Genomic DNA, 23,512 nt, shown 5'->3' on the forward strand with positions numbered 1-23,512 from the left:
TGACAGAGGATTAATATCTAAAATATATGAAGGACTTATAAAACTCAACAACAAAATAACAAACAACCTGATTAAAAAATGGGCAGAGGATCTGAATAGACATTTTCTCAAAGAAGACATACAAATGACCAACAGGCACATGAAAACATCTTCAACATCACTAATTATTAGAGAAATGCAAATCAAAACCACAATGAGATATCATCTCCCACTGGGTAGAATGGGTATTATCGAGAAGACAAGAAATAACAAGTGTTGCTTAGGATCTGGAGAAAAGGTAAGCCTCACAAACTATTGGTAGGAATGTAAACCGGCACAGCCACTGTGGAAAACGGTATGGACATTCCTCAAAAAATTAAGAATACAAGTATATGATTCAGCTATTTGACTTCTGGGTATTTATCCAAAGAATACAAAAATGCTGATTTGCACCCCTATGTTCATTCAGCATTACTTACAATAACCAAGAAATGGAAACAACTTAAATGTCCATCATTGGATGAATGGCTAAATAAGTTGTAGTATATATATTTATATGTATAGGTATGTATGTATATGTGTATGTACACACACAATGAATACTACTCAGCCATAAAAAAGGATGAAATCTTGCCATTTACAACAACATGGATGGACCACAAAGGTATTATGCTAAGTGAAATAAGTCAGATGGAGGAAGACAAATATCAAATGATTTTACTCACATGTGGAATCTAAAAAAAAAAGCAAACAAATGAATTAACAAAATAATACAAATTTAAGCTCATAGGTACAGGAAACAGATTGGTGGTTACCAGAAATGGAGCAAAATGAGGGTGGGCAAAATGAGTGAGTGGAGTGAGGGATGGTGATGGATGATGGTAATGACTTTTAGTGGTGACCACTTTGTAGTGTATACAGTGTATACAGATGTCAAATTACAATGTCATACACCTGAAACTTATCAAATGTTATGTACCAATTTTACCTCAAAAAATGCTACAAACTGTACCCCACCCCCGCACCCCCCACTAATATTAAGAGTGTGACCAGCTGAATTTCAATTTCAGAAGTCTGTTCTTTACTGCAAAGTTTAAAATACACATTTTTCAGTTTGAGAAAATGAAAACTGTATAAACCAAAAGGATAACTACTCTGTGTATGTTAAGTATGTCTTTGTTGAAAACACAATGGTATACAGGCGACTAGAGGATTATAAATAAGTTGCGATCCAAAAGCCTGGAAAATCCATTGATACCTATTCCCTCATTAAAACATTCATAAATCACAACTAACATTTACTGGCCATTTGCTGCTTGTCCAGAGCTGTGCTAAGTGCTTACATCATTCTCTAAGTCTGAACAACTCTGTGAAGGGTGAAGTCCTATTTACCATTTTACTGATGAGTAAATTTATGCACAGAGCAATTAAATAGTCCAGAGTCATATTGCTAGACAGTGGCAGGGCAGAATCTGAATATGCAGACCATTTCTAGAGTCTGCCTTAGGATGAGCCGTAACCATCATGAATTTCATCTCCTGCTGGGCATGTCCAGAGGCTAGTCTATGTATCCTAGAACAGTAAAAGTAGTAATTACTAGGTAATAATAGTAACCATAGTTCTAGGACATAAAAGTATACAAAAGAACAGGATAAGGGAGAAAATACTTTTTTTTCTCCTGGTAAGAAAATTTGCATTGATTCAAAGAATATACCTGTTCTATCGTTCTGAATGCAAAACTAGAATAGATTAATCTTAAAAGATTTCCATTTTCTCTCTCCTTAAACTATTTTTTTAAATGTTTACTTATTTTTGAGAGAGAGACAGAGCATGAGCCACGGAGGGGCAGAGGGACACACAGAATCTGAGGTATGCTCCAGGCTTCGAGCTGTTAGCACAGAGCCCCACGCGGGGCTCAAACACAGGACCTGTGAGATTATGACCTGAGCCGAAGTTAGACACTTAAACGACTGAGCCACCCAGGTGCCCCTGAACTATTTTTTTTTTTTAATTTTTTAACATTTATTTATTTTTGAGAGACAGAGAGAGTGCAAGTGGGGGAGGGGCAGAGAGAGACACACACACACACACACAGAACCTGAAGCAGGCTCAAGGTTCTGTGCTGTCAGCACAGAGCCCGACGTGGGGCTTGAACCCATGAACCGTCAGATCGTGACCTGAGCTGAAGTCGGACGCTTAACCGACTGAGCCACCCAGGCGCCCCGAACTATTTTTTTTTATGTTTATTTATTTTGAGAGAGAGAAAGCACAAGTGGGAGAGGGGCAGAGAGAGAGGGAGAATCCCAAGCAGGGTCTGTGCTATGAGTGCTGAGCCCAATGTGGGGCTCGATCCCATGGAAATGTGAGATGATGAAATGAGCCAAAATTAAGAGTCAGACACTTAATTTCCTGAACCACCAGGCGCCTCTTCCCTTAAACTCTTTAGAGTATGATGGTGACAAAGGTACTCTTTTACATATCTTTATTTCAGTGTCATTGGAAACTAATTTTTACAAGCTAAACAGGAATAGTTCTTGGCTATATAAGCACTACTGTTATTTTCAAAATCTTGGGAATTTCAAAAATAATTCATCATTTAGAAGTAGCAAACAGGGGCGCCTGGATGGCTCAATCGGTTGAGTGTCCGACTTCGGCTCAGGTCATGATCGTGTGGTTTGTGAGTTTGAGCCCCGTGTCAGGCTCTGTGCTGACAGCTCAGAGCCTGGAGCCTGCTTCAGATTCTGTGTCTCCCTCTCTGCCCCTCCCCTGCTCACACACTGTCTGTCTCAAAAATAAATAAAACATTAAAAAAAAATAAAACAAAGTATCAAACAAATTTTATTTGGTAACTATCAGGCATTTTCTTCAGTTTCATAAACTTTCTAAAATTCAATGACAGTCATTTTTCTAGGAAAATAGCCAGGTCTTATTTCTCCTTATATAAACTGTTTTATTTTAAAATTATATACTCTTAGCTTCCAAATTTTTATCCACACAGGTCAATGAAATCATAATGTATTTTTGATCAGTATTTATTTCTGTATCAACTTCAGCTTTGCTCTTTGCTCAGTGCAGACAGATCTAGACTATTCTAACCATTGTAGGAGTCTGTCTTACGACTTAAGGCTAATTTTAAAAAAGTGTATGCTTACACTTTAAAGGGAAAACAAAACAATCTTTACTGAAAGTTCTTGGCTGAGGCTTAATTTGTACTAAGATTCTCAATAAAAGTATACTCTTCCCTCAGATGGCACATTTTCTCTCCTTCAGCATCTCCAACTTTTCTCCTAAAGTCAGACTCCCTAATTTTCTATAAACATCATTCTCAAAGTGCCAGGATTCCTCTTTAACAAGATGGTTGATTTCACTTATCATATCTAGATAAATGCTGAGGTTTTCTAGTAGTAGCAGTGATAGGTTACAGTGAGTCACCCCCTCTTCAACCCTTGTGACTGATGGCATGTACGTATGAGGTAATGGATCAGAATTCAGGCTCCAGGCTGTGGTTGAGGAGCAGCTTTTCTGTAAGACAAAGTTAACTGTTACTGGAATTCTACCCCAAAACTTGGCACCACCTTGCAACTGAATGTTTCTCAACATTTACGGACAATGACGGGCCTTCAAACTTCTAAATGAGATACGTCAAGGAAGTATTGGGGTGCTGGGCATTCTCCCCTTGGTAGTCATCCATGGACTTCCTCCCATAGTGATACCTAAATGGAGTCTTAATTAATATGAAATTAGCCAGGCCAGAGAGGTCCAAGGAGAGGTAAAAAAAATTGAAGATACCAAAAGGGAATAGGGGAATTCAGAGAACTGCAAATAGTCTACAGCTGCAGGAGATAGGAATGTATGGAAGAGGGGCAAGAAATGAAGCAAAAGAGTCTGGGTCTTGATGATAAAAGCATCTCTAAATGCAATTCTAAGTTGTTAAACTCTGTGTTGAAGGCAGTTGAGAGTCACAGAAAGTTTTGAAAACAAGAACAAAGCATGAACAGACCCACTAAGGCTTTCGTGGCAGACTGAAAGAGAATAAGGAAACCAATCAGAAGCAATTGTAATAATTCAGGTAAGGAATGATGAGGGATGTGGTCAGCTGTGAGAGATTAAAAATGAAAAAAATCATAGTGACTGACATAATCAGGGATAGGGAAGAGGGTAAAATCAAGGATGACTTTCAAGTTCCTGGTGTGGGAGCTGATTGAAGTAAAGGATTATGAAGTAGGTTTAGGCTGGGCAGAGGATGAAATGAAGCCAGTAGGGGGTAAAGAAATTGGATATCCAACATATGCTGATACTTATTGGACTGTTAGTTTCCCAGTACATTTTCTCTAGAGAGAAAAATCATCATTTTAAAGGTCATTTTAGCTCTCTGTTATTATAGAAGATCTACTGTGTATTTCCAGAAGCAAAAAAGAGGTCATGGTCAATGTTAAATATATTTATAACATATATTCCAAAGAATACCAAAATGGATTGGACCCATATGTTCTATTCACATTAAAATATATGTCACAATCCATCTGCTTTTAAAGTGTGTGTCAGAAACAATTTCCAGAACAACTGCCAAATATCCTGGAGATGCTTTAGTTCAAATTACCAATGTACGCCATTGTACTTGAACTGTTTGCTACTTGGATATATACTAAATGTAGATACATGTTGGAAATCTATTCTTACAGACTTGAAAAAAATTCTTAAATATTATTTTTAAAAGATAAGATAGGAGAAAAAGACTGTTTTATGGTGTTTCACCTCCAAAATGCACACATTTTCTTGAAGGGCTGAGAGCCAAGAAAAATTTCAAAGTATACTGCTAATATAATATGAATGTCTGGATAACATAACCAAATACATCGGAGTAAACTAAAACCCCAAACTGGACTCTTTACAAGTATCTAGATACTTGAAAAACAGACTAGCTCTGAATAATCCATTAAGATATATTTTATCCAGAATGAGCTATGTAGCCAGGTTTGCTTGGATGGAATAAATTATTGTCAAATTTCTGAGCCACAATTTGTCAGCATTTCTCAAAAATTTTTTTTATAAAATTCACACAAACAGATATCTAGTTTCATAATAATTATTAATGTGGACCTAGAGTGGCTTTACTTTATTCCTCAATCTGGCTCAACTTAGATCATGGTAGAGTAAACTTCTTATATACTAAGGTCTTAAAAAATCTGGTAGATAATTAAGAAAAGAAAGAAAAAAAAAGAAGAATAAAATAGAATAAAAAAGAAAAGGTAGCATGAAAGAAAAAAAAAAAAAACCCTGCTTCATATAGACATTACTGCATGCAGCAAAACTGTCATCAAATTCCATCTCTTGGAGATATATATATATATATATATATATATATATATATATATATATATTCATCAAGAATCTATTGAAACTGCTCCTTAAATATGCAAAGGCTGTTTTTAGTAGCATAGGGTAGATTTTTCAATTTTGTAATATTGGGAAAGACACTCTTTATGAAGATGGTTTCTTCAACCATAAAACACTGTTTAGTGGAAAAAAATAGAGCTTGGAATATTTTTATTATAAATGATAAATTCAACATATTAGTGTAATATTATATTAGAAAAATTACTTACTCAAGAAGATCTGGGTCTAGTCCTTCCGATATCATTTTGTTTCTTATTGCCATCACTGGAACACCCTAATCAAAGGACACAAGACAATCAATTATTAAAAATGCCTCTTTCATAAAAACAGATAAATAAACCAATGAAGCAGAACTGAAAGCCCAGAAATAAACCCAAATACAGATGGTGAACTAATATTTGATGAGGGAGCAAAGAATACTCAATGGAGAAAAGACAGTCTCTTCAATTAATGGTGCTGGGAAAATTGGACAGTCACATGTAAAAGAATAAAACCTGATCTTTATTTTACACTACTCACAAAAATTAACTCAAAGTGGATTAAAGACTTATATGTAAAACTTGAAACCATCAAACTCTTAGAAGAAAATATAGGAAAAAAGTTCCTTGACATGGGTCTTCATAGTGATTTTTGTGGAAATCACACCTAAAGCATGAGCTAACAACATTTGTAAATAAGTGACATTATATCAAACTAAAAAGATTCTGTTCAGCAAAAGAAACCATTAAAAAAGTGAACATAAAATACCTACAGAAATATTTAGGTATTTATAAACCATATGTCTGCTAAGGGGTTAATATCCAAAATACATAAAGAACTCATACAACTCAATAGCAAAAAGCACAAATAATACAATTTAAAAATGGGCAAAGGACCTGAATAGGCATTTTCCAAAGAAGATATATGAATGACCAACAGGTACACGAAAAGATGCTCAATATCCCTAGTTACTAGAGAAATGCAAATTAAAAATCACAATGAGATATTACCTCTATGCCTGTTAGAATGACCGTCATTAAAAGATAAGAGATAAGAGATGCTGGTATGCACGTGAATGAACAAGGGAAATTTTGTGCACTGTTGGTGGGACTGTAAATTGGCACAGCCACTGTAGAAAACAGTATGAAGATTCCTTAAAAAATTAAAAATAGAACTACCATATGATCTAGCAATTCTAGTCCTGGGAATATATCCAAAGGAAATGAATACACTAACTCAGAAATATATCCTGTAGCCCTATTTTCCTACTAGTATTGTTTATGATAGTCAAGACATGGAAACAAGCTAAGTATCCATCAATGGATGAATGGAGAAAGAAGTTGTGGTATATATACACACAATGGAATTTTATTCAACTACAAAAAAATGATAAAATACTACCATTTATGACAACATGGATGGACCCTGAAGGTATTATGCTAGGTGAAATATGTCAGACACATAAAGACAAATGCTGTATGATCTCATTCTATGTAGAACCTAAAAACAAAGCAAAACCACCAAACTCAGAAAAAAAAGATCAGATTTGTGATTACCAGAGGTGGGGGTTGAGAAGAAGGAAGGGGAATTGGAGGAAAGTGGTCAAACGGTACAAACTTCCTGTTATAAGATAAAGAAGTACTGGGAATGTAATGTAAAACATGATGACTACAGCTAACCCTGCTATGTGACATACAGGAAACTTGTTAGGAGAGTAGATCCTAAGAATTCTCATCACAAGGAGAAATTTTTTTCTTTTCACTGTATCTATGTGAGATGATGGATGTTAACTAAACCTACTGTGGTAATTATTTCACAATATATGTAAATCAAACCATCAGGCTGTATGCCTTAAACTTATACAGTGATGTATGTCGATTATTTCTCAATAAAACTAGAAAAAAAGTAAATAGAAGCTAAAAAAAAAAAAAAGCCTCCTTTATAGGTTTCCACATACCCCCAAAACAAGACCTTTTATATGGCTCATTATTTAAAATTGCTCTTCTTTTGCCTTTATATTAGTATGTATGTAGCCCTTGAAAAATTTTTTTCATGTTTATTTTTGAGAGAGAGAGAGAGAGAGAAACAGAGCATGAGCAGGGGAGGGGCAGAAAGAGAGGAAGACACCGAACTCGAAACAGGTTCCAGGCTCTCTGAGCTGTCAGCACAGAGCCTGATGCAGGGCTTGAACCCACAAAGTGCGAAATTATGACCTGAGCCAAAGTCAGAAGCTGAACTGACTGAGCCACCAAGGTGCCCCTACAAGGTACACATTTTAACTGACTTCATGGAATCAGTGCTATCAATAGCACATCCCCAAATTAAATCATTTGCACTTATCCGTTACTAATTCTGCTGTACACACATCAGATATCATATTCTCACTTTCTTATATCACCAAAAAAAAGGTGATAACTCAAATGATTAAAACTTTGGCTGGGATGGTACAATACATACTTAACAAGGTGAGTAAATGTCTTTTCAAATAAAGACTTCAGAGCTTTTTTTTTTTTTTTTTTATGTGTATTTATTTTTGAGAGAGACAGAGTGACAGCATGGAAGGGGCAGAGAGGGAGACACAGAATCCAAAGCAGGCTCCAGACTCTGAGCTGCCAGCAGAGAGCCCGATGCGGGGCTTGAACTCCCAGACCACAGGATCATGACCCGAGCTGAAGTCGGACGCTTAACTGACTGAGCCACACAGGTGACCCTGAGAGCTTTCTACTCTGAAGTATAGTTATGTTAATGTTCTTTTCCTAATGGTCCAACTCCATTTGGATACATTATGCACAAAGGTCAAATAATTCAAGAACTTTCCTGGGACTATTTATATATCTTGCCTCACCAATACAAACACTAAGTAATGATAATGCTAATAGTGTACAAGTCACAAAAATACTAAGAACATATGAATCTTAAAATTCAGGATAAGAACATCAAAACTAAGAAAAGGATATGTCAGAAATAAATACAAATGTATTTGAAAAGGTAAATGATTTGATGATAAATAAACATTTATTGAAAGCTCACTAACAAAGCTCTAAGGGAAGAAGATGCAATCAAGTCTCTTTGTCAATTCCTGCTCTTCACATCATTCCAAAAGATGAGGAAACGTTAATATGATGTGTTAAATTTGAGGACCTTGGTTATATCACTTTCAAAAGTAGAATCACTGTGCTTTAAAAGGTTGTACACATGGCTGGGACCCTCTCCATCTTATCTCTTCATCCCATGTGGCAAAGGGGTAAGCTGAGTCAGGGACCACACGGGGAAAAAGCTCAATCACTTCTCCACTGGTGCTGCATACTCTTCCCTTCAGGCCTTCCATGTCACTAGCCAGTTGTGTGACATTCAATTTTGAACCCAAGATATAGAAGAGGCCCTTTAGGAGCACTGATAGTCCAGTCCAATTTCTCAGAGCTCTACCCTGAAGTTTCTGGCACCAACCCAATTAAGATTCCCCTGCTTTCTTTTGCAGTTGTCCCTTTTGTTTTCTAGTCTCAAAAGAGTAAATTTCTAGGGTTAGTGGTAGAATTCTGATATCACAATCCCATACCTTCAATGTTTAATAACACTATGGCAGCAGAGTGCTTTATGCTGAGAAAAGACATAATCAGTCCCTGCCCTCAGGGAGTAGTCTAATAGATGTATGTGTTAGGTAATCACAGTACAATCATGCAATTGATACAGAGGTTTCTAGAATGGGTAATGTTAGACCCAAGGAAAGGCAGACTGAGTTGAGGACAAGCAAAGGATTTGCTGAGGTGAGTCTTAAAGATGGGATAGAAGTTTTGATTAAAATGAAAAACACAAAGACTTAGAAATATACACGATGTTTAAATAATCTATCTTATATAAGTTTTCTCAAACATATATTTTTAAGAACAAATATATACTTGTGTAGATAGGTCTCTCCCCAACAATGCTGATTATATTTTACATTTCACCTGATAAAATCTGCATTTAAATCTAGGCAAGTATATGTACAAATGTGAGAATCAAATGGATTATAAATTTAATATGAAAAGTCTTCAAATTTAATGACCATATATCTCTCACAAAAATGTTACAGATCTTGCCATATTAAATTCAGATCATTATTAACTACAATCCTCATTTTTAAAATCAGAAAATGTATTAACATTTAATTCTTATTTACTTTTTGAAAAATGTCCAGAAAAGTTGGTTATAGGAGTCATAAGTTGCCTTCTATAACCATAATTTCTTATTTCAGCAATGGAGGAGGAAAAGTCCAAGTTCTCTACAGCTTGCTAGGTTAAAGGAGGTTGGGAAAACAGGCTGTCTTTCCAATTTATAGGTTACCCAGAAGACTCTTTCTCCTGAGAGGCAGCAAAGGCAAGACTGTCATTTACAGGTCCTTGTATACATTCATCTTCATAACTGTTATGTTTAAATTATAAATTAGTAAAATGTAATCTACTAAGCAGTGGACATTTAAATGCATCCTAAATGTTAGAAAGATGAAAATAAGTAACACCTTTGTAAAATTTCTTCAAAGCCATACTCCTTAAAGTAAAACTGTTCCATGGGACAATCTTTAATAAATTCTAAAAAGTAAAATATGGTAGGTTTGGAAGGCAAAGAATGTGGAAGATAAAACTTTGGGCCTCTTGTTAGCTTATGAAGTTTCAGGATAAATGAAAGGGAAAAAAAAAGGCAGTTACTTGCTTAGGGCCATCCAATGTGAACAGACACTTACATTTGGAAGAAAAAAGGAGGAGTTTAGAATATTTCATAAAAATACACTAAAGTGCTAAGGAGAGATGTGAAAAAGAGCAGAATTTTATGTTATATTTCTTTAAAAATGCCTCTCTTTCTATTAACTATGGTTTGATGGTATAAGGTCTTGCTACAAACTCAACTACATGACTTATTTATTATACTTTAGCATAATCCATAGGACATCATCGGAAAGGTTATATAAATAAGTTACAAAGCCAAAAAAACAGAAGGGAGGAGAAATGTGGTTGAAAAAAACATTTCCTAAAAGATAGCAAAAAAAGTGTGTATAAAGTGGAGATGAGGAGAGGCAGAGGATAAGGAGTAATGGGGGAGGATAAGTTGGCAGAATTAGATAAGCTCCCTATTTTAACATTAGTTTTACGGACTTGGTTATAGTATAAAAATAATAGAAACCTAAATCTGTAAGCTCCATATTTTACCTTTCGTTTCTTAAAGCTGTTTACAGTGTAAGAATACTGATATTACCAAAATTTGGTGACTCTTTAGTCCTTTATGTATATGGATACAGATAAAAGAAAATACAAATAACTTATAATATCTTAGCCTAATAGAGACTTTTAACATTATCATCACCTTAATACAAATCTCATAAAGCTTGACACAAAAATAATTTGGCCTGTGTTCCAAACGATGCATTCCAAAGGGATTTGCTGCTATGTTTCCAGTGATGTTGCTTAGAAAATTTGTTGTTTTGATATATTCTTCCTTAGGGGTTAAGGAACAGAGCTGGGTTTGTTAAACATCAAAAAGAAGTGTCCAATTTCTGATCTCCAAGAGACAAAGCTACTGGTGGTCTGAGGAGGACACGAGAGACCTCAAAACTGAAGTCTACTGAACTGTGGGATTATTTTTGGCAAGTGATAATGGCACTTAGTCCAACATAAGTAATGAAGAAGAGAGAAGGCAGCCATAAGTTTGATGTTCCAAAAAATCACGTCTGTATTTGCGTCACTGGAGAAAGTGTGTAAAGAAGCCACACTAATGAAATTATGATGGCAACACTAACAGTTACTAGTTTCTTATATCACAAAAACTGAAGGTTGCCAATATTTACATTTATGTATTGTGTTAATGAAAGACAAGTTACTAAATTCTTTTGTAAACCATGTTGAAATTTTCCTAAAGTTTTAGATTAGGAGAAAAAAAGGCCCTTACTCAATCTAAGAGATAAATGACCTTCCTTTTTCAAAGTATTTGTTCATAAAGTAACATAAAAATGCTCCTTATACTTTAGTTTTCTCTCTCAGTTTATAAGCTTGAATCACAACAATTCAGTTATAAAAGATGGAAAATATGAAGCTTTTTTCTCTACGTAGGTCAACAATTAAAAAAAAAAAAGATCTGTTGAGTTGACAGGTGGATAGTACTTTTTTTATTTGCAGGGAGAGGGAATGTGTAGGAGTTGAAAAGATGCTACGGGTTGGAAAAAAGGTAACCAGTCCTCTAATCAGGTTGTTTATTTAAAACTAGCTTAGTGAAATGAACTCAACCATTTCTTTGTCTTCTGATTTTCAATAGTGCTATCTTAAAAATATCTACACTGCCTTTTCTGAAATATATTAAGTATGGTGCTATAATTAGAATAAAATTTTCAGGTGAAATATTCTATATAATAGTAAATGTTTACCGAACAAACCCTAACACAAAAGCAAGCACATGCTCAATGATCTCCTTCTGGAAGTTTTCAGTGAAGGAATACAAGATTAATGTAAATAAACTCTTAATCACTGTAAAATGAATATGGCTGTCCAAAAAAAGGGGAAGCTTTATTCCTAATGACTTGCATAGATTTAGAAAATGCTAGACTCTGATATAACTCTAATACTGTTGCCACAAAGGGTTGTTGATTTGAACCTAAATATGTGGGGAAAAAAAGAGGTTCACATATCCTGACTAGTGCTATACACAGTGGTTTACAGTGGAGCGAAGAGGAAATTATGCCTTTTACAATGATTATCTCGAGAGATAAGTTCAGAGTGAGAATGTATTTCTCACTGAGTGCCCATGATATATCTTTAAAGATGAAGGAACAAATCACATGGTAAAATGGACAAAAATGACACTGGCCATGACTAGGGCCCCAGGAAATTGGTGAGGTAGTTATTATTACTTTATTCATAAAAAATAAATATGCTAGCAATTCCCCATGTGCCTTTTAGCTATGGGAACTAAAGTTAACTTAAATCCCTATCAAGAAAAACCTTTAAAGAAATTATTTCAAAAGGTGAAGGATCTATTGTTACGAGTCAGTTCAAAATACAGCTGCATCAATTTCCCCATGTGACCTATTTTCCCCCTGGATACTCTTGTAACATGATAAATATTAAGTGCAATGATCATGGTGCATTGTGTTTTCTTTGCATTTTGTAGGTACTCAAGTATTTGTTGATTTAAGAGTAATTTGGAGCATTATAATGCAAAAATTATATCTAAAATTTAAAGACTGACTTTGTAGACTAATTAATGCTAGAACTCCATTGTAGAATACCTCAGCTACATTATAGCTTTGCTATACCACATTTCACTCAAATGATACTTGTTCGTTGAAATAGGTATTCATTAAATTTTCCTAAATGTAATTACATTTCTACTTTCCAGGAATAAAAACTTAAAAAGAATTTCTCTAACAAATCATTTTGGAATTCACTACTTAAGAGTGTAATTAAGTTCAGATGGCCTCGTGTTCCGTTTTTGAAAACTTAACTTACTTATACTAACTTACTTATACTAACTTATATGTACTTAGTCAAAGAGATTTAAAGAAATATCTCCAAATACAGCAATAAAAGCTATAAAAATAGAATTCCTAGTAGTTAATTATAAAGATGATTCTACTGATTGAAATCACAAAATAGTCACTTTTGAATTAATTTTCCAATAGTGGTAATGTGAACTGGTGTGTTATAAGTCTCTCACTCAATGCCCCTGGGATCCACAGGTACCCATTTCGGGAGGTATGACCAGTCAGCCATTGCACGTGGCTACAGAACCACAATGAAGGGCCCTGTATCTGTTATCAGTGTGTCATCAGCACATATTCTAACCAACTAACCGAATAAAAGTCATTTGTGAACTTAGGCTAGGAAAACAAGGAAAGTTGGGATGCTGTCTTATATTATGAAAAACTGTGGCAAAATGTACTTATATCTAGAGACATTTTTAAAGATTACAGTATTAAGATGTAGATATCTTCAAGAAGAGAAGTAAATATCATTATTTTCCCAACAAAATTTAGTATTTTGAAATCTACTTCTTTTTAAAACATACAGTTAACATAGTATCATTTTTTTCCAAACTATAAAACAATCCTTAGCAAAAAATTAACTTGCAAATGAAATATGTTATTGTATGTTACATTGCTGTGATCTATTCAAGATGAATTATCTTCCACACCAGGACTGTCTACCCCATTACGAATGTTTATGCTATCAGATCCTTGTCAAAAATGGTGCTAAAATGTCTTCCTCAACTTGATGGTCTATAAAACCTCTAAGATACTTCTCTCTCATGAGAGGTGAGCCTACTTCCTTATTATAGCTCATTTGCTTCTCTGGTCTTTTACTTTTTCTCCCACTGATTAACTGTAATCTTAGACAAATTTATAGTTAAAGCGAGAATCACAATATTTCTGAAAAGGGTAAGTAAGTAACTACTTAACTGACATCACTATTATTTCCTCCTTACAACTTTGGAAAACTTTTTTGTGAGGTCCCTTATTTCTGACAGAGGTGGTCAGTAGGAAAGAAGATAAAAGGGCACTGAAAAATCAAAGTTGGGTGACTAAAAAAATTACAGTTGGATTGGAGTAAAAGAACTATACCACACATTTCAGCAAGTATAAAAACTGTCATGTTAGTGTGTATCTTCAAAAGCTTAAGAACCTTAATAGTAGAGTACCGTTCTTCTTGTCACAATTTTTAAGTGAGTTGGAATGAAAGATATGAAATCAAAAGTTAAAAACGTTTTTCTGCTACATGCCCCTTGTTTTTTTTTTTTTTTGGTTCCCATTTTATATATCATTTAAAGGTGATTCCTATGAAATTTAAAACTACCTTAAGCTTATCCTCTAAAAGTCCCCTCTATGTTTTTGTTTGGTTAACTCCTTTTTCTTTCTTTTGTGGAAGTGACATAGGGAGGTACGGTGTTACAGTGAATTTAAGGCAGATGAAATAAATTTTATTGGCATTCAACAAAATAAACAAATAAAGAATTGAATGTTTTGGCTTGAAAGGATTATTTCAGATAGGCCATCCTATATAAATTATTTTAATGATGATACCAATGACACACAAATATGACACAGGGAATAAATTCCTAAAGAAATATATTCTCTTCATACATACATTTATACTTAGGAAAAACTGACTTGACAAAAATTTTTAATTATCTCATATATTATTAAAAAACAAAGAATTCAAGTGTACAGCAGCCAGAACTCCTCCTACAACTCTAAAGGAGACTAACATCTGTGTACACCAGCTTGTTGGTATGTGACTACTCTTCAAATACGACTGAGGATTCTAAATACTCTTGAAGTTCACAGTTCAAAATGCATTTTCTCCGGAGACTGTAAATACCATTAATGGTTAAACAACTAGTTCCTGGAAACAAATGATTTAAATCAACATTTTCTTGGCAACTGAATGCCTCAAAGGACAGCTACAATGAAAAATATGTGGTATCAGTAGTAAAATATTCTGAGCTATAGGTTTATGGCAAAGTGTTATTGGCAAAGAATATATGAGGAATAGATAAGGTACGTGCATATAGTATTACCAAATGGATATTGACAACCATCTTACTTAGTACCGACCCACTACATGTTTTTCCTCTGGTGTTCTAAGGAAGATGAGAAATCAGGAAAACAAATATATCAGGAAAAGCAAATTTAAAACCTGAACTTAGCAATATTATTATTTACCACTCTCTAACAAACACATACAAGAAAAGTAAAATAGCAAAGCACAAACAAAAGGGCAGGTACATCATTTAAGAGCAATACTTCTCAACATTAAATGTGTACACAATACGACTGGCTCCAAACTCAAGGCAACCTGGGGAAGTTCAAAAGGCAGCCAAACATTGAAAAATCATAATTGATTCTGAAATCAATTCATTTGGAAATTATTGAAAAATTGGGTATTTTAATGAAAATCTACAATCTTATTGGGAAAGTGAAACACTTTCCAGTAAAATAGGCATGATAATTCTTCACACATGGTTTCCTTAGAGGCTAGTTCATTGACTTTAGCAGAGAATAAGTAATTTTTTTTCTTGGGCCAAAAATATAACAAAAAGTTACCTGTTTCTAGGCCTTCCAGATACTCAGGGTATGGGAAAGCATAGATAACACCTCAAGGGCTCTCAATTGGTGGCTAACTGTCACGGTTTTTGGCCTTTGGGGAAATCTTTATCCAACACTTTTTCCATCTGATATAAGATAGGATGGAGAGGAAGGAGGATAACTGTGGTTTCTTGAGTTCCACTGACCCCAATTCAAAGTTACCATTCTGCTAAGCTTTGCTTTTTTCTTTTAGTTGTAGTCCAATGTACCTGGCCGACCATTTAGCTGATGGGAAAGATAGAATATTTTCCCTTTTCAATTTGCAAAGTTGGTTAAATCATGTAATTAATTAAATGGGCAAATGTTCACTTGTATCTTTTCTTTATCCACATTTATATGTTTAGGAAATCAATTATTGCACATGCAGCTTTTATCTTCAATGAATAGTGTGATGCTAAAACACCACAGAAAGTTGCCCCCGGCACCCCAACCTTTATGTATTCAAAAAGTACTGACCTTGATATTGATTAGTCAACTTTAGGGAACAAAACACATGTTAATATAATACAGAGTCAGAAAACAATGAAAATATACATATCATATAGTTAAAGTAAATCTGTACCAGTGCTTTCCACAACTCTGACTATATATGAACCAAAAGCTCCTCCTTTTTAAAAACATTTTTATGTGTATTTATTTTTGAGAGAGAGAGAATGTGAGTGGGGAGGGGCAGAGAGAGAGAATCCGAAGGAGGCTCCACGCTGCCAGAGTAAAGCCTGATGTAGGGCTCAAATCCCTAAACTGCAAGATCATGATCCGAGCCAAAGTTGGATGCTCAACCAACTGAGCCACCCAGGGGCCCGAGCAGCTCCTTCTTCTGACTACACTGTTGATCAGTGCTGAGGAATCTACCCTGGAATTCTCTAGACCATGAGAAGTTATACTGAGGTCATACCCCAAACAAGGTTTGAAAGCCTTTAACTACTCTCACAAAGACTAGGCCTAATCTAAAGAGCACTCTAATCCATACTTTATTATTTTCCTGTGTATAAGGTGCATAACTTCCTGATGAACATCTTTAATAATCAGTGGGAGATTCTTCATCCTTAGTTAATGGAAGTCACATTTCCCCAAGCCAACATCCACTGCTGGCAACAGATGCATCAGAACCACCCAAACCAAGGAGATTATTCAATTCACATTTTAAGCCAGCCAAAGAAAATAGAACTTTAAAAAAGTCCAAGTGTCCGAAGAGACTGTTTTGGCAAATATGGTTTGAAAAAATACAAGTCATTAGCTTAATGTGGAAGTCGGACTTTCCCAATGCACAATTTATTACTGGCAAAGGATTCACCAAGCTCTGCCAGTAGAAAGGGGAGAACCGTTGGAAAAGTGATCTATGTACACAATTCCAGTTAAGTTATAAAAGCAATATGTAATTTAGTAAAGGCTTGTGCTGCACTATTATGACAACAAACATTAAATCAGAATCAATTATCTGCCACATTTGGAACACAACAGTATTACTCACTGAAAAATCTTGTGTAAAATTTGCTGAAAAAGGAAAAAAAAATCAGAAAATGCAAAAAAATGCCAGCAGGTGTTCCAGGAACATTCATTAATAATGAGATTCAAATTTGGAGATCAATTAATAGATCATAAACATAGAGAGAACTTCAGATCTCATTTTATGTACGAGGGAACTGAAGCCTTGAGAGGTGATATGACCTGGACAAGGTCACTCAGGACTGCATGACAAAGCTAAGAAACTATACCATGTTGCATCCCAGAAGTAAAGATCTAGGTGTACTCCTAGTAATTCAAATTGTGTCACAGAAAAAGAAATACTTTCTGGAAATGTAACCATTATTATATCTCACAGAGGGTAATAATATGGGAGTGACAGAAAAAGGTATAGAGACCAAAAAGCAAGGTGCTGTTTATTTCTCTGTTGAACTGGTACTTGTGACACTTGAAAGATTCTGTTGGCTTCTGTTCAAAGAAGTTTATAATTATTAAGCAGTTTTAGTTGTCTAGTTTCTTAAACAGATTTGCAGGTATATGGCAAGTGAGGCAAGGCAAATTTAAAAGAAGTATATTCCAGGAGACTGCTAGGACCCAGGAAGAGGAAGTTTGCATGGCAGCTTAGAAAGAAAGCCAAAAACTCTGTAGTTCATCCTGATACCCAAGAAGCTTGAAAATTAAAAAAAAAGAAATCTTTATTTGTGACTTGTAGGATTTCTATGTCTTCTATCTGAAGTGAGTGATCACTACCTGGATAGTCAGAAAATTCAAGCTTTTATACTAGTGAAGAGGCTTAAAGGATTTCAGAAATACTTGTCTCCTCCCTGTCTTAGAGAGGATGAAATGGTTCTAGACAATAATTCAGGAAGGAAGCAAGAGTACAGATTATAAGAGGGTTGAGGGCCTAGTAAGTGTTAAGACACTGAGTGGAAGAATATTACACTTTGGAAAAGATAAGAAACAACCTAAATGGAATTACAGGTACAAGACTCTGCTTATGGAGCAGCAACTCATATATATATATATATATAATGTTTATTTTTGAGAGAGGGAAAGAGGGGAGGGGAGGGGCAGAGAGAGGACAGAGGGAGATACAGAATCTGAAGCAGGTTCCAGGCTCTGAGCTGTCAGTGCAGAGCCTGATGCGGGGCTCAAACTCATGAACCGCGAGATCATGACCTGAGCCAAAGTCAGATGCTTAACTGACTGAGCCACCGAGGTGCCCTGCAACTCATATTTTTAAATGACAAAAATATCAAGGCAATTAAAAATGAAAGAAATCCTATTATTGTCCGTAAGAGGTTAGAGAGTTTATGGCATTGTTAATTCCCTTTTGAGGATGCAGAAATGATTATTGAAGGATTTTAGGAGTAGATTTTTATACTGCTGGTATATAATGATTTTTTTTTCAGAAAGACAGGTATTTTTGAGACCATGTTACCTTCCCTTTTGTTAATACAAACAATTCCCTACATTTCGGATGGCAGGCTTCTAAAATTCAGCCTTGACAACATGTAGCAATATGCATGACGGATGACAAACTACTCAGGATAATACAAGTAGCCGAAGTACAATTCATTTGATGGATTACGTGGATATTGGTCTTTCTCGACATTAATAACTAAAACTAAATTTTTAGTAGTGGGCAAACAAGAGAAACCTTAGTCACCCTCTGAGGTTGAGGAAAATTGGGCATTTTAATAAAAATCTACAATTTTGGTAGAAAAGTGAAAGGCAATTTCTAATGAAGCTACCCTCTCAAATTAGCTGGGATTAGGCTCCTCCTTGTAGGAAGTGGTCAGATTCAGTTTTCTTTCTATCTAGTCCCTCTGAGTCCTGTCTGTTCTCAATCACAGTCAAGGAACTAAACCACCAAAGCAAAATAATTGATTAGAAGACTAAACAGAAAGCAGGAAGGCAATTTACTGTCCGGAAGTATAGAGATACAAAGCTATGTAGATTCTTCCCACATCAATGACAAAAACTGAAGGATTCAATGGTACAGATTATAATGGGCCTCCAATGATTCTTTTCCACTGCTGTGAGGCATTTTTTTCTAAAGCAAGGTGGTATTGTCATCTGTTCTTTCAGTTAAAGTTACAGTTTTGTAAGAATATGGATATAGGAAGCACAACTAGGTATGCAGATGCTGTTGAAGAACCATATTTTAGGTAATGAATTATGGCATTAAGATGATTATACTCCTGGGAAAGTATAAGCATTCAGAAGAACCAAAAGATTATGCTTAACAAGACCCACATAGGTATGATCAAGGGGCTTTAAACTGAAATCAAAGTATAAAAATAATCTTCACTTAAAACTGAAAGACTATGGGTAACAATAATATGACAGGAGAAAAAATAGAGTGGAAGAACTAGCAGGTAATTATTAAAGAGGAGAAATATAAACAAAGAGAAAACAAATCCAATAGCACCCTTCCTCTCAAAAAGTGTGTGTTTACAGACAGCAAACCTGCAAATCAAAATAAGTAAATCTCAGGGATTGTTAACACTTAATAGAAAGGAATTCATGAATGGGAGCTGGCATTTGAAAGGAATATATTAGAATGTTTTACAACAGACGTGGAAGATACCTATAAATCAATATATATACACATATATGGAGATTCTTAAACGTGGGATAAAGGATCCCCCCACCCCCAGCAGCCAAGTGAGGCTAAAAGAAGGCAATAGTTGTATTATAAAAAGGAGTTTGATCACCTGACCTGATGGAGGATTTAGATCAGGCTTTCATAAAATATGTTGCGAACAAGTACAAGCATAAGATACAGCCTTGGGGCGCCTGGGTGGCTCAGTCGGTCAAGTATCCGACTTCAGCTCACGTCATGATCTCATGGTTTGTGAGTTTGAGCCCTGCATCAGGCTCTGTGCTGACAGCTCAGAGCCTGGAGCCTGCTTCAGAGTCTGTGTCTCCCTCTCTCTCTGCCCCTTCCCCGCTCATTCATTCTCTCTCCCTCTCTCTCTCTCTCTCAAATAAATAAAACATTAAAATTAAAACAAAAAAATTAAAAAAAATAAGATACAGGCTTCATGGGGGACATTAGCTATCCAAATGTACTGGCAGCTTAATCTTCCTCAAATCAGAGTATCTGATAAGCTCCTATCACCTTGCTGAAAACTTCATCCTCCAACAGATAAAGGATATAATGAAAGGAAGTGATTTAGCTATTTCATACATGAATTTAAACAAAAAGCCAGAACTGAATTATGATGCAGAAGTGACAGGAACTCTGATAGTGACTGTGCCAAGGAAAGACAATCCAGGGCACTATCAAACATGTAACTACATTTGTGGTTGGATATTTTGACAGTCACTCATGATATTCTTAGGAAACAGGAAAAATGGTAGATTTATGTATGGCTTAATGAGAATAATCCAAAGAATGATTTGTAGATTCATGCAACCTTGAGGGAAACCTCTAGTTGCTGTATTCTTGATCTGGTCCTATAAAACGTTTAAAATCAGTAACTTGCAGAAATGGGAATGCATCTATATGTGTCCAGATGACACAAAGCTGGAAAGGAGAGTTAATATGCAGGATAAAATAGTACATACAATGAATATTGAGTGCCTTCCTGGATAAAGTGTTAAAGTGAATAGAAAGATGAGTCAAGATACAGTAGTTCCTCTCATGGTTCCTTTTCAACAGGGGCAATAAAAATATGTATAAAAACAACAAGATATGGAGTGATAAATCCCATAAAAAAATTAAGTGGTTGGACAGATCACTGAAGGGAGATATTACCTCTAGCTTTATGTGTTGGTGGGTTCAGAAGGAACATGTCAGATTACTAGAATTAGGACATGTAGTAATCAAGAGAAGGGGAATCTAGAATCAGAGGTGGAAAAGCATGGAGCTAATATTGAGAAGGGTTTGTGGTTTTGTCTGCAGAATGAAATGCAGGATAGGGAGAAGGAAACAAAAGTTGGGTAATAAGATTCTGGGATTCAGGTTGGCACAATAAACTGAAAACAATAAAATTAAATTTAACTTGGATGAACTTGCAGTTTTAGGAAGGCAGTGTAAAGATGTTGCTCCCCTCTTCTTGAGAATTACCCCCAAATAATTAGGCAAAAAGAAATAAAACACAAATACTAATTTTAATGGCTAAGAGGCATATATGAACCATAATGCATGAAAATTAAAAGCAGATAAAAGAGTGATTGATGACTTAGCATATCAAAGGAAGGCCAAGTCTACGTGCCTGAAGAGGGGATACCACAAAGTAGCACTTCCAGAACTTTGGAAATGTTTAGGAATTAGAAGCACCCGTACCAAAGCAAAAGAGAGGCGAAGGACTGAAATCAGGAAAATTGGGGCAAAAACAGGATAAGTCTGAAGCAGAAGAAATTGAGCCCCTACTCATACTCAGTGACGCCAAGTAAAAGGCTGAGGCTAAGTGCCAAGCAATGCTACAGAATTAGTTAAGAACAAAAACAAAAACTCACAATATATTATTTCTTAAATGTTTTCAAATAAATTTTAAATTTATTTATTTAAATTTATTTTGTCTCTCAAAATATTTTAATTGATGTTGTACATAGTGTAAAATATTTTTTAAATAGCTCTTAATCAGAGGAACTATTTTCAAAATACATATATGCTCTAGCTCCAAGTCCCAAGTTTAGAGATTATTTTTTATATGATGGGAATCAGTAACATGTTTTGACAATGTTTCATGTCTGAAAACCACTGAGCTGGGGTAAAAAAGAAATCTATCACCAAACCTGTCAAAAGGTAAAATGACATAGAGGAAAATGTAGGCATTTTCATTCATATGTAAACACTATATGCCAGGTATCATTCTAGGAACTGAGAGTAGTGCAATACGCAAAACATTCTCTACCCTCATGGAGTTTATATTTTAGTGACAGAAGAGACACAAAGTATGTAAAATACTGGCCAGTTATATGAAGAAAAAAGAAAAGAAAAAACAGCAGGGAAGGGTAAAAGGAATGGGGCCAGAGAGAAGGTAATACTTGAGTAAAAATCTGAAAAAAGTGGAGTAGTGAAACTATCAAGAAACCTGCGGAAAAGTGTTTCCAGCAGAATAGCTGATGTAAAAGGCCTAAGACAGGAGACTGTATATTTATTTAAGGAACATCTGGCTGGAGCAGAGTAAGTGAAGATATGAGATCAAAAGAGTAATAGGGGAGCTAAATTGTATAGGATCTCATAGGTTTGTGAAGGACTTTGGCCTTTTATTCCTAGAGAGATGGTAAGCCATAAGATTAGATAAATGAATATTTAAAGACTCACTTACAGGGGTGCCTGGGTGGCTCAGTTGTTTAAGTGGTTAAGTGTCTGACTCTTGGTTTTGGCTCAGGTCATGATCATGGTTTGTGAGTTTGAGCCTCGTGTCGGGCTCTTCACTGGAGAGCCTGCCTGGGAATTCTCTCTCTTCCTCTCTCTCTGTCCCTCCCCCACATGCACACGTGTGTGTGTGTGTGTGTGTGTGTGTGTGTGTGTGTGCGCGCGCGCGTGCGCACACGCACGCGCACGCACACACACGCGATCTCTCTCTCTCTCAAAATAAATAAACTTTAAAAAAAAGTCATTTACACACACATGTGATATATATGCTTCTGAAAAGCAATGAAATTTGTCGAAGTAATTAATAACAAAAATAAAAATGTCAAGGGATTTCTGAGAACCTTAGCTGGCTAACTGTAGACAATTCCTAATAATAGTACCTTAAAGTGAGTATTTAATAAATAATTGTGGAATAAATGGACAGTGAATTTATATTGAAAAGGAAAATATGAGTTTTTGAACTTCTTATAAAATCAGAAGCAATGTATCAACAATATAAAAATTATCCTAACATGTAGTTTTTTATCAAAGATTTCAAGGCATTCGTACAGGTATCATCAAATGGTTGTTCCTATTTCATAGTTTATATGTGTTAGGTAAGAAAAGAGGCTAAATAAAAAGCCTTCCAGAGTCATCTTGAAAGTTTTCCTCTTCTGTTTGAAAGAGTAAAACACAGTTTTTCACAGTCCATACTTTAAGCTTAGCAGAGCTTTACTGGGTTCTAGCTTTATAAATATATTTATCAGGGGCGCCTGGGTGGCTCAGTCAGTTAAGCGTCTGACCTCGGCTCAAGTCATGATTTCACGTTTTGTGGGTTCAAGCCGTGTAGGGCTCTGTCCTGACAGCTTGGAACCTGGGGCCTGCTTGGGATTCTTTGCCTCCTTCTCTTTGCTAGTTCATTACTGCTCCCCTGCTCACACTATGTGTGTCTCTCTCAAAAATAAATGTTAAAAAATTTTTTTTAAAATTATTCATCATAATTCACACTCAAAACTAGCCCTACTTTATTCTGATTAAAGAACTTTATATATTTGCATCTCAAAGTCTGGTTTATTTTTTTCTAAAGTCTAGACCAGGGTTTTTGGCTGCCAATGAAGAATTTTGAACGTGATAAATCCACTTCTTCTGACAGCCAGGAAAAGCGAATATACTTTCTTCTCCCCAGTGTCACTTCTGTTACTTCTAAATGAACAATCTACTCTTTCTGATGTCAGACAGTATTTGTTTTTAAATTATTTTGGTAATAAATA

At 35.4% G+C, this 23,512-nt stretch overlaps 1 protein-coding gene across 8 annotated transcripts in view; it reads right to left on the reverse strand.

Moving 5' to 3' along the window:
* WASHC3 (WASH complex subunit 3) overlaps window positions 1-23,512 on the reverse strand; it is a 93,040-nt gene that overhangs the window by 55,191 nt on the left and 14,337 nt on the right. For 7 of the 8 annotated variants that reach the window (XR_006220182.1, XM_042993033.1, XM_042993032.1 and 4 more), the window contains exon 6: window positions 5,586-5,650. Coding sequence is in view for 7 of the 8 variants with exons in the window: in XM_042993033.1 (XP_042848967.1) it covers window positions 5,586-5,650 (65 nt within the window). In the remaining variant the exon portion in view is untranslated. Of the gene's footprint in view, window positions 1-2,944; window positions 3,502-5,585; window positions 5,651-23,512 lie in introns of those variants that run through there. The other variant, XM_042993035.1, reaches the window with a different exon arrangement.

This window comes from Panthera tigris, chromosome B4 (assembly GCF_018350195.1).
Source record: "Panthera tigris isolate Pti1 chromosome B4, P.tigris_Pti1_mat1.1, whole genome shotgun sequence".
Taxonomy (NCBI): Eukaryota; Metazoa; Chordata; class Mammalia; order Carnivora; family Felidae; genus Panthera; species Panthera tigris.